Consider the following 15,032-nt stretch of genomic DNA (forward strand, 5'->3'; position numbering starts at 1 on the left):
GAAAACCCAAATGTAACTGATGAATGGATAAATAAAATGACATATTGAACTGCAGAAGTTTATTCATTATAGAAAGTTTTCAAGTACTAATGCATGCTGAAAGATGGAAAAGTATGAAAATGTGATTGGAAGCCACCAACAAAAGGCTACATATTGTATGATTCTAGCTATATGAAATGTCCAGAATAAGCAAATCCATCAAGACAGAAAGTATGTTAGTGGTTGCCAGAGAAGGAAATGGGACTGACCGCTAATGAACATGTTTCTTTTGGGGAGTGATAAAAATGTCCTGGAATTAGATAATGGTAACAGTTCCACAATTCTGTGAATAATACTACAAACCAGTTAACTATGTTTTAAAGAGGGTGAATTTCATGTAATCAACAAAATAAACCATATGAGGGGAAACAGAAAGTTTTCAATTATTGCTTCCTAGTCAATATAAACAGACCCTGGTCCAAAAAATTAAAAATATCTCTAATAAAGTCTGAGACTTCTCTATTTCATTTCAATCTTTTCAATTCCAAGTTGAAACAGGATCCAATACTGAAAAATAAGAAAATCATCATGATTCTATCCAATCCAGAATATCAGTGCTAAGATAGAGAGAAATCTGGATGAGGAACTCTAAAGATATAGTCCTTTTTCATACTAGCCCCAAGTAGCAAGTAAAAGAGAAAATATAGATAATAATACCATATTATAAACTTCAAAGTTCTAAGAGACTAGATCTTAATTATTCCTAACATAAGAAAGAAATAATTATATGATGTGATAGAAGTGTTAGCTAACACTAAGGTGGTCATTGTATTTAATATATAAATGTATCAAATCAACACCGCATCTTATTACATTGTATACCTTCAATGTATATAATATTTTAACAATATCTCAGTAAAAATAAATTTAAAAAAAGAGAAAATAAATTACTCCAATATTGCCCCATTACTTGTTCTATTGTTAAATATTCTTAGAATCCTACCTTAGATCCCAAATGAGAAACAAGCATGCCCGAGCCTGCCATGGGGATTGGTGGACAGCCCCAAGGAGCCAGAGTGCAAAAAAAAAAAAAAAAAAAAAGATTTACAAAAGTGTTTCAGTTTGGGGCCAAAAAAAAAGAAAAAGGGAAAGAAAGGGAAGGAATTTTAAACTTCAGTGAGTCTATAAGGAGATGGAAGGAGGATGGGAAAGAAAATGAGTAAAATTGACCCATCATACTGACTGTGAAGTCATTTGAAAACCAGGCTGCAGGGTAGACATACAAGTCCAGGAAATGCAGAGAGTCCCGAACAAGACTCAAAACCCAAAGAGGCCCACACCAAGACAGATCATAATTAAAATGCCAAAGGTTAAAGACAAAGAGAGAATCTTAAAAGCTGCAAGAGAAAGACAGTTAGTTGCCTACAAGGGAACTTCCATACAACTGTCAGTTGATTTCTCAACAAAAACACTGCAGGCCAGAAGGGACTAGCAAGAAATAGTCAAAGTGATGAAAAGCAAGGACCTACAACCAAGATTACTCTACCCAGCAAAGCTATCATTTAGAATGGAAGGAAGGGCAGAAAAAGTGCTTCCTAGACAAGAAAAAGCTAAAGGGCTTCACCACCAAACCAGTATTATATGAAATGTTAAATGGTTTTCTTTAAAAAGAAGAAAAAAAAATTTTGAACAACAAAATAGCAATAAATACACATCTAGCAACAATTGAATCTAAAAAACAAAATACATAAACAAGCAAGCAGAACAGAAACAGACTCATAGATACAGAGAACATTCTGGCAGTTGCCAGATGGGAGGAGTACTGGGGGGATGGCTGAAAAATGTGAAGGGATTAAGAAGGACAAATTGGTTGTTACAGAATAGTCATGCGGATGCAAAGTACAGCACAGGGAATAGTCATCAATATTCTAATAATTATGTATGGTGTTAAGATGGATCCGAGTTGTATCGGGATGATCACATAGTATGTTATGTAATCTCTAATCACTGAGGTGTACACCTGAAACTAATGTAATAATGTATGTCAACTGTAATTGAAAAATAAAATGATTTAAAAATGGCATTACACACACACACACTCCAGACTGCAGGGACTAGTGGTGCAGGCTGGTCGAGAAGGGCTGCAGTGTGGCTGGAGGAACTGTTTCCACAAAAGGCACGCTGGGTGCAGTGACACAGGCAGTGCTCACAGACCCCTGGGGTACAAAGTGGGGACAGAGGAGGTATTTGGTCTGGTTTCTCTCAGTACTCTTAATACTATGCAATCCTGCTCTCTGCCACTAAGCATAGCAGAAACATACCCAGCAATATCGATAAGAGCGTTCTAAAACTGGCAGTACACTCAGAAGCAAGAAGCAGGAAGGAACACGATGAAAGACCCAACATGGTAACTCAGCCCAAATCCTGCAGCATGCTCCTCTGGGGCTGTCCAGATCTGAAAGAGCAGACTATCCAGGGGGCTGACAGGTGGGGGAAAGAACCACAAACATTTAGAATAATTGAAAGGAAGAATCATCTACACCTTTAAAAAAAAGTAATATTCAGGTTATTATGAACTGAGTATGTTCAGGGATCTTCATTCAGAAAAACTGAGCTGCCATATTTTCAGTTCCTCAATCTGTTCCATGTCAAGTTGAACACACATCCCTGGTCACTCTCCTATCTCCCGACCTGCTATGTTTGTTTCCTCCAACTTGTTCTTTCTTCTCTTGTATTCCATTAAATTTCTCAAAGGCTGGTCACTGAACAGCCTCTCTTTATCTCTTTTATTCACCTTACTTGTGTAAGGTTCAGAAATAGTCCACAAGACCCCACTTCTGACAGAACTGCAGAGTTAAGGAGTTCCAAAGACTGCCTTAACTGTTGGCACCAACTGCAAGTTCAGGGGTTCTGAACACCATGATCAGTTTCAGTAATTAATAATTTGTGAGAACTAACTGAAAGCTGTTATAATAATACTTGCAGTTTATTATAGTAGAAGGACTACAAATTAAAATTAGTCAAGGGAAGATACCCATGGAGCAGGATCGCAGAGGATCCAGCCGTCTCCTCTCCCAGTGGAGTTAAGGACATGCACACAGAGCACTGCCAACCAGAGAAGCTCACCCCAGCTTTGAGTCCAGAGTTTTTATTAGGGCTCTGTTAGGTAAACATGGTTGACTGGCCAAGTCCCTGATCTCAGTTTCCACATCCTCCAAAAGCCCCTAACACAAATCACATTAGTAGACTAGCTGGCATGGCCCCCTTGCGTAAAAACAGGCACTTAAAACAGACTATTGCAAGGGCTTAGAGATTGTTACCCAGGAGGTTATTTGGGCAAAAGAAGAGGCCTCTTTGAGCAATGTTAAATTCTTTACTAACCCTGACTGGTTTGGCTCAGTGGATTGAGCGTCGGCCTGCGAGCTAAGTGTCGCTGGTTCGATCTTCCAGTCAGGGCACATCAGAGAAGGAAAACTCTGATTCCAAAAAACCTCCGCTGCCTTGCGGCATACCTCTTCAGGGGAAAGGCTAAGGGAGTAAACCCCGACAGAAAATCCGGAGCCGGAGTCCCTAAGGCGGTTTGACGTTGCAGTCAACACCGGCAACTCCTGCGGCGCACCTGAAGCCAAGCTGTATTGACTCCGTCTTTCCCTTGGATCCTTCAGCTGCGAAGAGAGGGGGGGTCTGCTACATGGGCAACAGCAGACCCTCCATATCACCCTGCCCAGGCTCTGTAGCTTCAGCTCTTAAGAAGCTACACCATCGTCTCTCGAGACGGACGGCTGCCGACGACGACGAAATTCTTTACTACACCATTTGCTTGCTCTCTCTTCTAAGCCCCAGATTCGTATTTCTAGCTGCCTGATTCATATCTTCACCATTATCTTTAAACTCAAAGTCAAACTCATCAAAATTCCCCAGACCAACTCCACTGTACCTGTTAACAGTGCCAAATCCATTTCTTTCCAGTAAGGAATTGAGACAGTTTATACAACCACAATACACAATACAAAATTAGAAGGAAACTGGGGCAAAGGAAAATGTGCGGTACAGCTAAGACACAGAAGGCAGCGCTCTAAGTTGTTCACTTGTTCTAGGCGGGTTGCACACGTGGCTCTTAGTTTTTTAATAGCCAAACAATAGCCAAAACAAAGATGAAATGACACGCAGTTTCAAAATTCAGAGTCTGGTTTTTTTTTTTTAAAAAAGGGATGCATAAAAGACACCATTACTCTTCTTCTAGTCACTCCAAGGTTCAAGACTTAAGTTTTTAATCGTTTCCCTCTCTATTCAATCATTTGTCAAATGATAAAAATTCTACCTTTGTGATGCTGTTTGCTATTTTGTCCTGTCATATATGTATATGTATATATTCTCGCCAACTCCAACCATTCAAGATTCATAAATTAATCTTACTTAAATACACCACTTCCCTGTTCAAAATCTACAGTGGTTCCTCAGTGCTAATTTTTTTTTAAACATTTTTTTTCTATTTACAACACAGAAAACAAAAACAAGACAGAGGTAAAAGCACACACATTACAGAAATCCTATAATCGATATAACTAGCTACTGTAATTTTTTTAATTGCAGTAAAATATCTTACATACACAATTCCTTATCAGTAATAATAATATGTCTCCAAAACCTCACAAAGTTTGCTGATGATCTCTCCCAGTCATGTCCTTTCAGCTATATATATTTCAAGTATTTTCTCTAGTCTGAAGCTGGTCTTTCATTTTTAAGAATGTCTTTTAACTGCTTTTTGTCACCAGTTTTTGTTAAAGTGGTAATTTCTAAGATACATATATGTAATTCTTTGATAAAATTTGAGATTAATTAAATACCACAAACTCCTTAAAAGTATATAATTGCTCCTCTCAAGGTAAAGCTGATTCAATATTCATAAACAGAAAATGTAGCAAAAAAAAAAAAAAAAAGTCTTTTAATTAGGAAAGGGTTTTTATTTTGATGAAATCCAATTTATTAATTTTCTTATTTGATAGTTAATCCTTCTTGTACCCTCCCTAAAAAATCGTTCCCTTCTCCAAGGTCGTAAAGATGTTCTCCTATTTTTTTCTTTTTATAAGCTTTATTCTTTTAGCTTTACATTTAAATCTATGATCCATCATAACCTGATAAAGACATCTTTTAAGAGATCTACACATTTACTGCAAGATCACAAACAAGACAAAGATGTCCACTCTTAATCACTTCTTAAACCTTGTGCGTAGAGCAACGAAGCAAGAAAGAAAAACAAAATGTATAAAAATATAAAGGAAAAACTACTTGCACTGAAATAATAAATGATTGAGTGTGCAGAAAATCAAAAGAAATCTACACACACATACACACACACACACACTACTGTTTTTCCTTTGGGTATTTATTTTATTTTTAATCTATATTATTAAGTGATGCTTTAATTTTCTTCATAGATTTATCTTCATATTTGTCTTCTATCTGATGCTCCCAAACTCCTAGCCCCTTTGTTAGGAAAACAAAAGCACTTAGAGCTTCTCAGAGACCCTTTCCCAGTCTCCAAGATTTAGCCATGTTACAATTATTCTTAACTGGCAAGGCCCCATTATATTTTCTATGAAGTCCTTTTGTTTACCTCTGACCAAATACAACCTCATTCCTTTTAAGCCCTCAAAAATTTCTCCCTTTCTACTCTTAACCACACAATAGAGGTAAAAAGGGGTATTTCAGTAATTTATTAATCTAATTTATTCATTCAGTCAATATTCAAGAGGCCACCGATTGTTCTATCCAGGTGCTAGTAACAGAGTGGGAAAGGCTCTGCCACTGCATAGTTTATATTTCAGTAGCAAACTCAGGAAGCCATGAACTCCTTGAGGGTTGGGCTATTTCTCATTTACCTCTTTATTCCCTAGGTAAATTCCAAGGCTTTACACATCATAAAGCCTCAAAGAGTTCAACTGTCGTGCTAACTAAAGCTAACTGATCAGGTGTCAGAATCCCTTCAGTCCCCATGAAAGAAATGTAATGAGACCTTATTAATTTAAGAGCATTCATTACTTTGTTCATAAAGATAAGCAGTTTCTTTTTATGGCTTCAAGAAAGCCAAATTAAGCCAATTAATTTTAAAAAAACACTTGCAACATGGTGAATTAAGTATGCGTACAATGTCAGTAGTTTTAAGGAAAAGAATTGTGAATACATGCAGGTTATCTTGTTTCATTTAAAAAAAAACAGACATGAAACACTACATAAAACACTTGAGCAGCATGACACCATTTCTAAGACAATCTTGTATATGGTGTATTATATTCTTTCTTAAAAATGAAAAAAAAAGGAAGCTATAACGTAGTAATAAATCATACTTGTGGAGACAAGGCCAATGAGAACCTATAACCACCAGCACTAAGTCTTGAGTTATTAAAATTCAGCTAGTGTGCAAACATTTTTAACTGCTTATACTATGTTGTAAAAAAGATATTCCTAAATTTTAAAAGAAATAAACTGTTTTCCACTTAAACATGTATACCATATAACAAATCTGGAGCATTAGGGGTGATTTTAAGGCAGAAATAAAGGATTTAAATCCTGATTTGTATGCTCTTCATGGTGTGTTGACTTCCTCACCGGACAGGCCTCCTCAGACACACAGGCCCTCAGCTGCAGCTTGCCACTAGAGACAATTCCTTCATCCAAAATATTTATTGCGCTGTGGATGGTTCAAATGCAGGGTGTTAACAAAATACACAGCCATTGATCACAAGGAATCTTTCAGACTCGGGAAGACATCACAAATGAACACAAAAATAAATATATAATTGTACACCATGATGACAGCTGGGGCAGGGTACTGTGGCAGATACTACCTTGGGTGGTAAAGGGCAGGGCTAGACATTTTTCCGGGCAAGATGGAGGCCTAGACAGACACACTGGGTCTCCCTCCACAACTAAGGAGGAATACAACTACCTCAAAACTAGAGACAACCAGAAGTTCCAGAAAATCAAGCTGCATGGAAGTCCAACCAAGATATAAAGAAGAAATACTCATCCAGACAGGTAGGAGGGGCGGAGCCAGGGCAGAAAGGATGTGGTTTGGTGGCAGCAGCAGCAGGCCAGCGGAAAGCACAGTTACACATTTTAAAAAGTCAGGAGACACCTGGTGAGTGTTCCCAGCTCCTGACCAGACCCCACAGATTACGGTCCCAGCACCGGGAAAACTCAAGTCTCATTGCTTCTGACTGTGCAAACAATTGGGGGTTGGGGCGGAGGAAGAAATTGCCAGTCTCTCAGCAGAGTCTGCTTGTTTAAAGGGACCCCATGGTCCTAGAACAACCACAGACCCACCCACTCTGGGAACGACAGGCAGGGCAACAGCTAGAGAGGCGCCAGTCCCATATGAAAGTGGGAGAAATGCCTGGAAAAGGGACAAGTGCTGAGCAAGCAGCATTGTTCCCTCTCTGACTCCTCCCCCACATACAGTACCACAACGAGGTGAAAACGGGTCGCCCTGTATTGACAAATACCTAAGGCTCTGCCCCCTATAACGTAAGAGGTGTGACAGCCCTTGCCCAAATCACAAAGGCAAACACAGAAAGATGAGGAGACAGAGAAATACAACCCAGAAACAGGGGCAGATCAAGGTCCCAGTGGCACAACTAAGCAATGAGCAGATAGCATGCCTAACGGATGAAGAGATAAATAACAGAAGCACAGTTTAAGGCACTAGGCATTGGTGATTAGGATGCTCACAACTCTGACAACAAAGATTAAACAGGATGGGGAAAGAATGAAGGCTATCCTGGCTGAAATGAAGGAAAATCCACATGAATCAAGTGGTGAAGGAAAGGAAACCAGGGTTCAAATCAACAAATTGGAACATAGTGAAGAAACGAGCTTAGAAACCTCTGTGACAGCTATAAGCATGCCAACATCCGAATCATAGGGTTGCCAGAAGGTGAAGAGGGAAAGCAAGAAATTGAAAAATTATGTGAAAAAATAATGAAGGAAAACTTCCCTAATTTGGGGAAGGAAATGGACATACAGGTCCAGGAGGCACAGAGAGTCCCAAACAAACTAGACCCAGGGAGGACCACACCAAGACACATCATAATCAAAATGCCAAAGATTAAGGATAAAGAGAGAATCTTAAAAGCAGCAAGAGAGAAGAGGAGAATTACTTACAAAGGAATACCTGTAAGACTATCAGCTGATTTCTCAAAAGAAACTTTGCAGGCAAGAAGGGACTGGCAGGAAATATTCAAAGTGATGAAAAGCAAGGCCCTGCAACCAAGAGTACTCTATCCAGCAAAGCTATCATTTAGAATGGAAGGGCAGAGAAAGTGCTTCCCAGACAAAGTAAAGCTGAAGGAGTTCATCATCACCAAGCCACTATTATATGAAATGTTAAAGGGACTTATTCAAGAAAAAGAAGATCAAAACTATGAACATTAAAATGAAAACAGTATCACAACTATCAACAACAGAAGCTAGGGAATGGAACAAAGGTAAACTAAGCAGACAACTAGAGTGGGAACAGAATCATAGGTATGGGGAGCATGTGGAGGGAGGTCAGCAGGGAGGGGGAAGGAGGAGATGGAGGGAAATGGTGCAGAAATTAAGAAGCAAGGTAGGAGGGTGGAGAATAGACGGGGATGTTGAGAAGAGCTTTATGCACAACCCATGGACATGGACTAAGGGTGGGGGACTACTGGAGGGAGGGGGGTTGCTGGGTGGAGGGGAACAAAGGGAAAAGAAATTGGGACAACTGTAACAGCATAATCAAGAAAACATTTAAAAAAAAAAAAAAAACCGAGGGGCCTAATTTAGGTGGGATGAGGGATTAAAGGCCTTTCTTAGAAAATGACACATGCTTTAGGACCAAGTCAGACCACAACTCTGTTGAAATTGATGTTTCCAGAAATAACACAAATGATAAAATTGTACAAGGTGCAAGCTATCAAAGAATAATTTAGGAAAGCCATAAAACGGGATCTCTGAGGAGTCCATCACTGCAGGTACCATGATATAACAAAGAATCATTCTTACTACCACCATATGCTGGTCCTTGCAACAAATATGTGCTGAGGGTTCTGGGAAAATTCTGAAACAATTATGGAACATGAGGTAGTTCAAAGCAGTTGTTTCCCTTATACAGTGAATCAGTCACAGAGTAAAAAGTACAGAGAAGGCTCACTTCTCTGGAGTATTAGAGGAAACTGTACATGTCTTAGACAAACTGGCCTTAGCTTCAATGTGCAGAAATACCACCTAATGAACTTGTTAAATATTTGGAGTCAATATTTACAGTACAGCAAAGAAGCATTTACCAGGCACCCACAGTGATTCTGATGCAGGTGGTACAAAGATCACACTATGAAAATCGACATTTCACTAAAATCTCCCCAAAGGAGGAGGCTTTACCTTGATGAAAGGGCTTTATGCTCACGCTCCTGAGTGAGCACATATTACATTACACAACAGCCTCCTGAAACTGTTTGTTTACAGGATGACCCAGTGCCTGACCCTTGTTATCCTCTGGGCTTGGAAGTAGAAGTCTGAGTAAACTGCAAGCCTGCTGCTACAGTCCTGCCCCAGATAACTGACCAGAGGTGACAAGGAAGTAACACAGGAAGACAGAAAAGCAATGTTGACAGCTCTCTCCCTGCAGAGGCTAGGGAAACAAACCCACCACAAGCAATGCAGTTAGACCACTGAGGGAACCAGCACAAATGGGTGTAGAATCCAAGTACAGATGGGAACACAGCTGAGAGGAGAATGATAGAACAAAGACAGGACAGAAGACAGTAAAATTCATATTTCCAAAAAATCTTCCATGTGTCAAGGTAGTATGCTACACACTTTACATATCTGTCTCATTTTATTCTTCATAAAATCTTAGGTGATGTTATTATATATTATACTAAGGAGATATTATATCATAGATGAAGAAACTAAAGCCTTTAGGGTAAGATATTCCTCCAAGGATAGAGTTAAGGAGCTAAACAGATGGAAAGGAACAAGCTGGATAGGTATGCCAACACAGGGAGTCAAAGCAGCATTACCTGATACAGAGAAACAAACAGGCTACCAAATCGAGGAGACAAAGAAATACAGCTCAAATGAAGGAATAAAACAAAACCCCAGAAAAAGAATTAAATGAAATGGAGATAACCAACCTATCAGATACAGAGTTCAAAACATTGGTGATAAGGATGCTCAGAGAACTCATTGGGCAGGGAAAAAACATAAGGGGAGAAATAAAGGCTACACTAAGTAAAATAAAGAAAAATCCATAAGGAACCAATAGTGAAGAGAGGGAAGCCAGGGTTCAAATCAACAATTTGGAACATAAGAAATAATTAATCAACCAGGACAGAATGAATAAACAAGAACTCAAAAAACAAGAAGAGCATTAAAAAACTCTCGGACAGCTCCAGAAGTGTCAACATCCAAATAACAGGGATGCCAGAAGGAGAAGAGGAAAAGCAAGAAATTGAAAACTTATTTGAAAAAATAATGAAGGAAAAATCCCCAAATTTGACAAAGGAAATAGACATATAAGTCCAGGAAGCACAGAGAGTCCCAAGTAAATTGGACCCAAAGAGGACCACACCAACACACATCATAACTAAAATGCCAAAGGGTAAAGATAAAGAGAGAATCTTAAAAGCAGCAAAAGAAAAGTAGACAGTTACCTACAAATGAGTTCCCAAAGGAGTTGATTTCTCAGAAGAAACTTTGCAGGCAAGAAGGGACTGGCAAGAAGTATTCAAAGCGATGAGAAGCAAAGACCTACAACCTAGATTACTCTATCCAGTAAAGTTATCATTTAGAATGCAAGGGCAGATAAACTGCTTTCCAGACAAGGTGAAGCTAAAGGAGTTCATCATCACCAAGCCCTTATTATATGAAATGTTAAAAGGACTTATTTAAGAAAAAGTAGTTCAAAAGTATGAACATTAAAATGATAACAAACTCCCAACTATCAACAAATGAATCTAAAAAGCAAAAACAAACCAAGCAAACAACTAGAACAGGAACAGAATCATGTATACGGAGATCATTTGGAGGGTTATCATCTGGGAGGGGGAAGGGGAGAACAGGGGAAAAGGAAGGGGAGAACAGGGGAAAAGATACAGGGATTAAGAAGCATAATTGGTAGGTACAAAATAGAAAGGGACAAGTTTAGAATAGTATAGGAAATGGAGAAGCCAAAGAACTTATATGCATGACCCATAGACATGAACTAAGGTGGAGGAAATTCCTGGGGGGAAGGGTGGGTACCAGGCAGAGGGGCCCCAGGGGGAAAAATGTGGACAACTGTAATAGAATAATCAATAAAATATACTTAAAGAAAAGAAACAATAAAACAAAATGTAATATGATTCTCTAAAGGTTAGGCTTCATATACAGGACAATATTAGGGCAAGTGGCAAAACCTGAATAGGGTCTGAGGATTAAGTGACAGAAATATATCAACACTGACTTCCTGATCTTGATGGTTACACAAGAGAATGTACTTGATTGTAGTCAAAATATACTAAAGTACTCAGGAGTGATAAAGCATCATGTTGGTAACAAACTCAACTGGTTTCAGGGGGGAAAGTTATCTATTCTATTCTAGTCAGGGGAAAAGGAGTGGTTGGTGGGAAGGGGAGATGGCCACAGTTCTTGTACCACACATTTCCAATTCCAATCTGTCCTTGCATGCATTTATGTCAGTTATCTTAGACTAACTATTATGGTTTATAGCAAAAAATTCAGAGAATGGCATCTGTTGCATGTAATGTTAGAGGCACAGTTACTTACAAAGTTAGGGATATCAGTGAGTGAAAGAAGAGTATCTTACCATCTCTAACATGCCCTATGAGGTTGACTTAATACTCTTAAGATGTTTATAGTTCAGGGAGTGTTACCCAGAATCAGCCCTGACTGTGGGATCCCTCATTAACAGCCCTGTAATTCGCTCTGGAGTATGCACAGGGTTGATTCCTAGATGTGGTAAAGGGATGAAAGTACGGGTTACAACAGTTCTCATTCCAACATGGTGAATGAAACCCGTGTGCTGAAGATAACAGTTCCTACAGGCTACCTTAACACTTCGCATAAGTAGCGAAATCAAAAGACAACTTTCCACATCTTTCAAACTTAATTTCCGACCCAAGAAATGCGGATTTCCAAACTGTCTCTGTACCTTCTTTTCCGTATCAGATTGTATGGACCTTTAGGGTCATAATCACTACTCATACAAATGCTAAAGATCCACAATCCGTTTTCTAAGGAAAACAATGACTCTTGAGTATAGAAACCCACACCTATGGAACAATCAGGTTAGAGTGGAAGATTAGTTTTTAAACTTTCAAAGCAGAATAGTAACTTTCTCTCCCTCTTAACAGGTAACTAAAAAGTATACTGTTCCTTAACCAACACACAAATGGCCTGCAATCACTAAATAAATTCATACTAGGATATTATAGAGCCTAAGATTCATTAATGCTTTATGGTCTGAATGCATGCATCTTCTGCAATCTACTCTTAATGCTGCACAGAATCAAACTTACATTTTCCTTAATGTATAGTAAATAAATATCTCATCAACTGTTCAAAAACTCAGAATTCCAGACAGTGATAATTTTCCATTGGAGGGAATTAAAGCCCAAATGAGTATTTAAGTTACAAAGAGGCAACTGAATAGACACAACAACTTCTCTTCCTCCAAGATACAGAGTCCAGAGTCCAGTCTACACGAAGTATGGAGTCTGGATCATATTGTTCTCAATTTTTACCACAAAACATGCTTGCCTTTTAGGGGTTTAACCATATGCTCCTGATCTTTACAAAGCATCAATACAAGAGCACCCCAATAGAATAATTTCTATGTCTTCTGTGAAATCATAGCTAAAGTATAATCCACTATGTCACACAATGGCAGAACCCATAGAATGTGTTTCATTGAGTATAATGTCAGGAAAAAGTCTGTCTCTATAAACAAATTAGCAGGTTCTCTTTCCACAGACAATGAATACTGTGTAATTCAATGCTATACAGACAACAGAGCAGTTCCTTGTTAGTTTTAATAGCCAGAAAACTTAAAAGCCAAGTGCAATGAACACATTACACTGGCTCCCATAAGGAGCCTGGTACCTTCTACTGTCTCTGCTCTTTTTGGATGGTATTATGCTTTTAAATGTCCTGCTTCATACTATCTTTAATTCTATCAGCACATTTAAATCCACTTGAAAGTACCCAGAGTATGTATGTACCTATTATATATATTTCCTATCTCTTAATTTTCCTTCTGATATTGCTTCTATTTTCTGGTATCATTCAACATTTTATGATCTAAGAATTTAAAATAATAATGACATCAAGAGGCTAATTTAATAAAGACCAAGCAATCTGTATCATTAACCACCCCCTCCCCCTGCTCCCCGCCCCATCCATTCCCAAAACAAATTACAGGACAGCTTCATGGGGAAGGCAAGCACAGCACCTTTGCAGTAGTCTGCGGGGTCTTCCTGCTCCTCATCGTCTGAACCCAGGATCTCCTCCTCTGGCTCTGGGGGTGTGGGGTCTGGTAGAGGTGGTGGTGGTGGAGGAGGTGGCGGTGGAGGAACTAAGGGAGCTTTCTGTTGAGGCTCGGGCCTGAAACAGCAGAAAGAAAATTCTTACTTAGAAGTAAATCTTGCACTATGGACACTCTTGAGTTTCTTAATATGGAAAAATAATAGAACTTGTAATATGCTAAGAAGAAATGTTAATTAATGTCATTCGATCCATTTTAACTGTATTCAAATAATGTTTCAACATAAGACAGGAGGAAAAAACTACCCTTTCTAGCCAAGAAATATCCCTTGTATTTCACTGGGGCACACAATTTGCGTTGAGTTAGATCTGACACTCATTTTTGACTAACTTTTGGCATCTGAATCCAAAAATGACCCCAGTTTTTCTCTATCACATTAACTTTTTAAGGTACAGGATACCCTCCCTTTGTCCCAAAAATCATACAAAATGTACATACAAAGGAAAATAAAGAAAAAATCACCTGAATATACTGGTTATTTAGAATTATTTTATTCATAAAAAGGCTATATATTGTTACTGTAAGTCAAATTGTGTACAAGTAGTAAAGTTCTGCTACCAAACATACATATTAAGGTATTTTATCTTTACAACGACAGGCTAGGAAATGTCAAAATGAGATACTTGAAACAGTCTCCTTCAGTTGGCCAAGCTTTCACAAATTGCTTCATGAGATTCAGTTTTATGTTCTTTTTGTCAACAAGTGGCTCATGTAGAATATTTGGATTACCAGGTTTGAGGTCAGATCTTGGAGGCCAATTTGAAAAGGAAATAAATATGTATGTAAATAAATAAATAAATTCTGCTAACTCCTTGTATACTGATAAGAACTCGGACTACATTTCGGAATACGATTCACTATATAGAGCAGCACACAACCTCTCACCACACCGTCTCATGTGTAACAGAATAGCCTAGACAAGTATGTACCTGTCGCTGGTTTCCAGAGTCGTCCCCCACCCCTCCCCACTTGAGGGAGGTTGGCTCTCAGCCAATAGGAGAGCACTAATGCTTCCCTCAATCCAGGATGGATCCAGCATACAGTGGTTGCATTAAGATAAGCTGTACAGAAAAAACTTGACGTGATAGAAGAAAACTAACTGCTGTTTTCAAATCAGCATGCCTATTTAAGTCTAAAACAACTGAAAAAATTTAACTCAACAGGAATTATGTTAAAAATTGTTCCCCTGTGTTTTTTACAGGCACATTTTCACCCAGAGGTTCAATATTTTTTAAGTCCTGACAATATTATAAAATATAAGTGAAATAAAGGGGTATCCCCCCCATGATATATAAACAGATGCCACAGAGATTGTAAAAAGACATATGAAAGCTGGTCTGAACTTATAGAGGGGCTTATTTTCCATTATTTTAATCAGTTTCTTTTCCTACAACACTAGTAGAAATGTGGTTAGGGGCACCAGCCAAGACGGAGGCACAGACCGACATGATCTGTCTCTCTCACAACTAAGAAGGACTACAACTAC

General features: G+C 38.7%; 1 protein-coding gene across 3 annotated transcripts in view; it reads right to left on the minus strand.

Annotated features, from left to right (window-relative positions):
- Positions 1–15,032, minus strand: part of SRPK2 (SRSF protein kinase 2) — a 279,766-nt gene that overhangs the window by 67,664 nt on the left and 197,070 nt on the right. For all 3 annotated transcript variants that reach the window (XM_090287321.1, XM_090287322.1, XM_090287320.1), the window contains exon 3: positions 13,454–13,605. In XM_090287321.1, the coding sequence (XP_090143447.1) occupies positions 13,454–13,605 (152 nt within the window). The remainder of the gene's footprint in view (positions 1–13,453; positions 13,606–15,032) is intronic.

Source organism: Furipterus horrens, unplaced genomic scaffold (genome assembly GCF_987537825.1).
Source record: "Furipterus horrens unplaced genomic scaffold, mFurHor1.1.pri manual_scaffold_9, whole genome shotgun sequence".
NCBI classification, from domain to species: Eukaryota; Metazoa; Chordata; class Mammalia; order Chiroptera; family Furipteridae; genus Furipterus; species Furipterus horrens.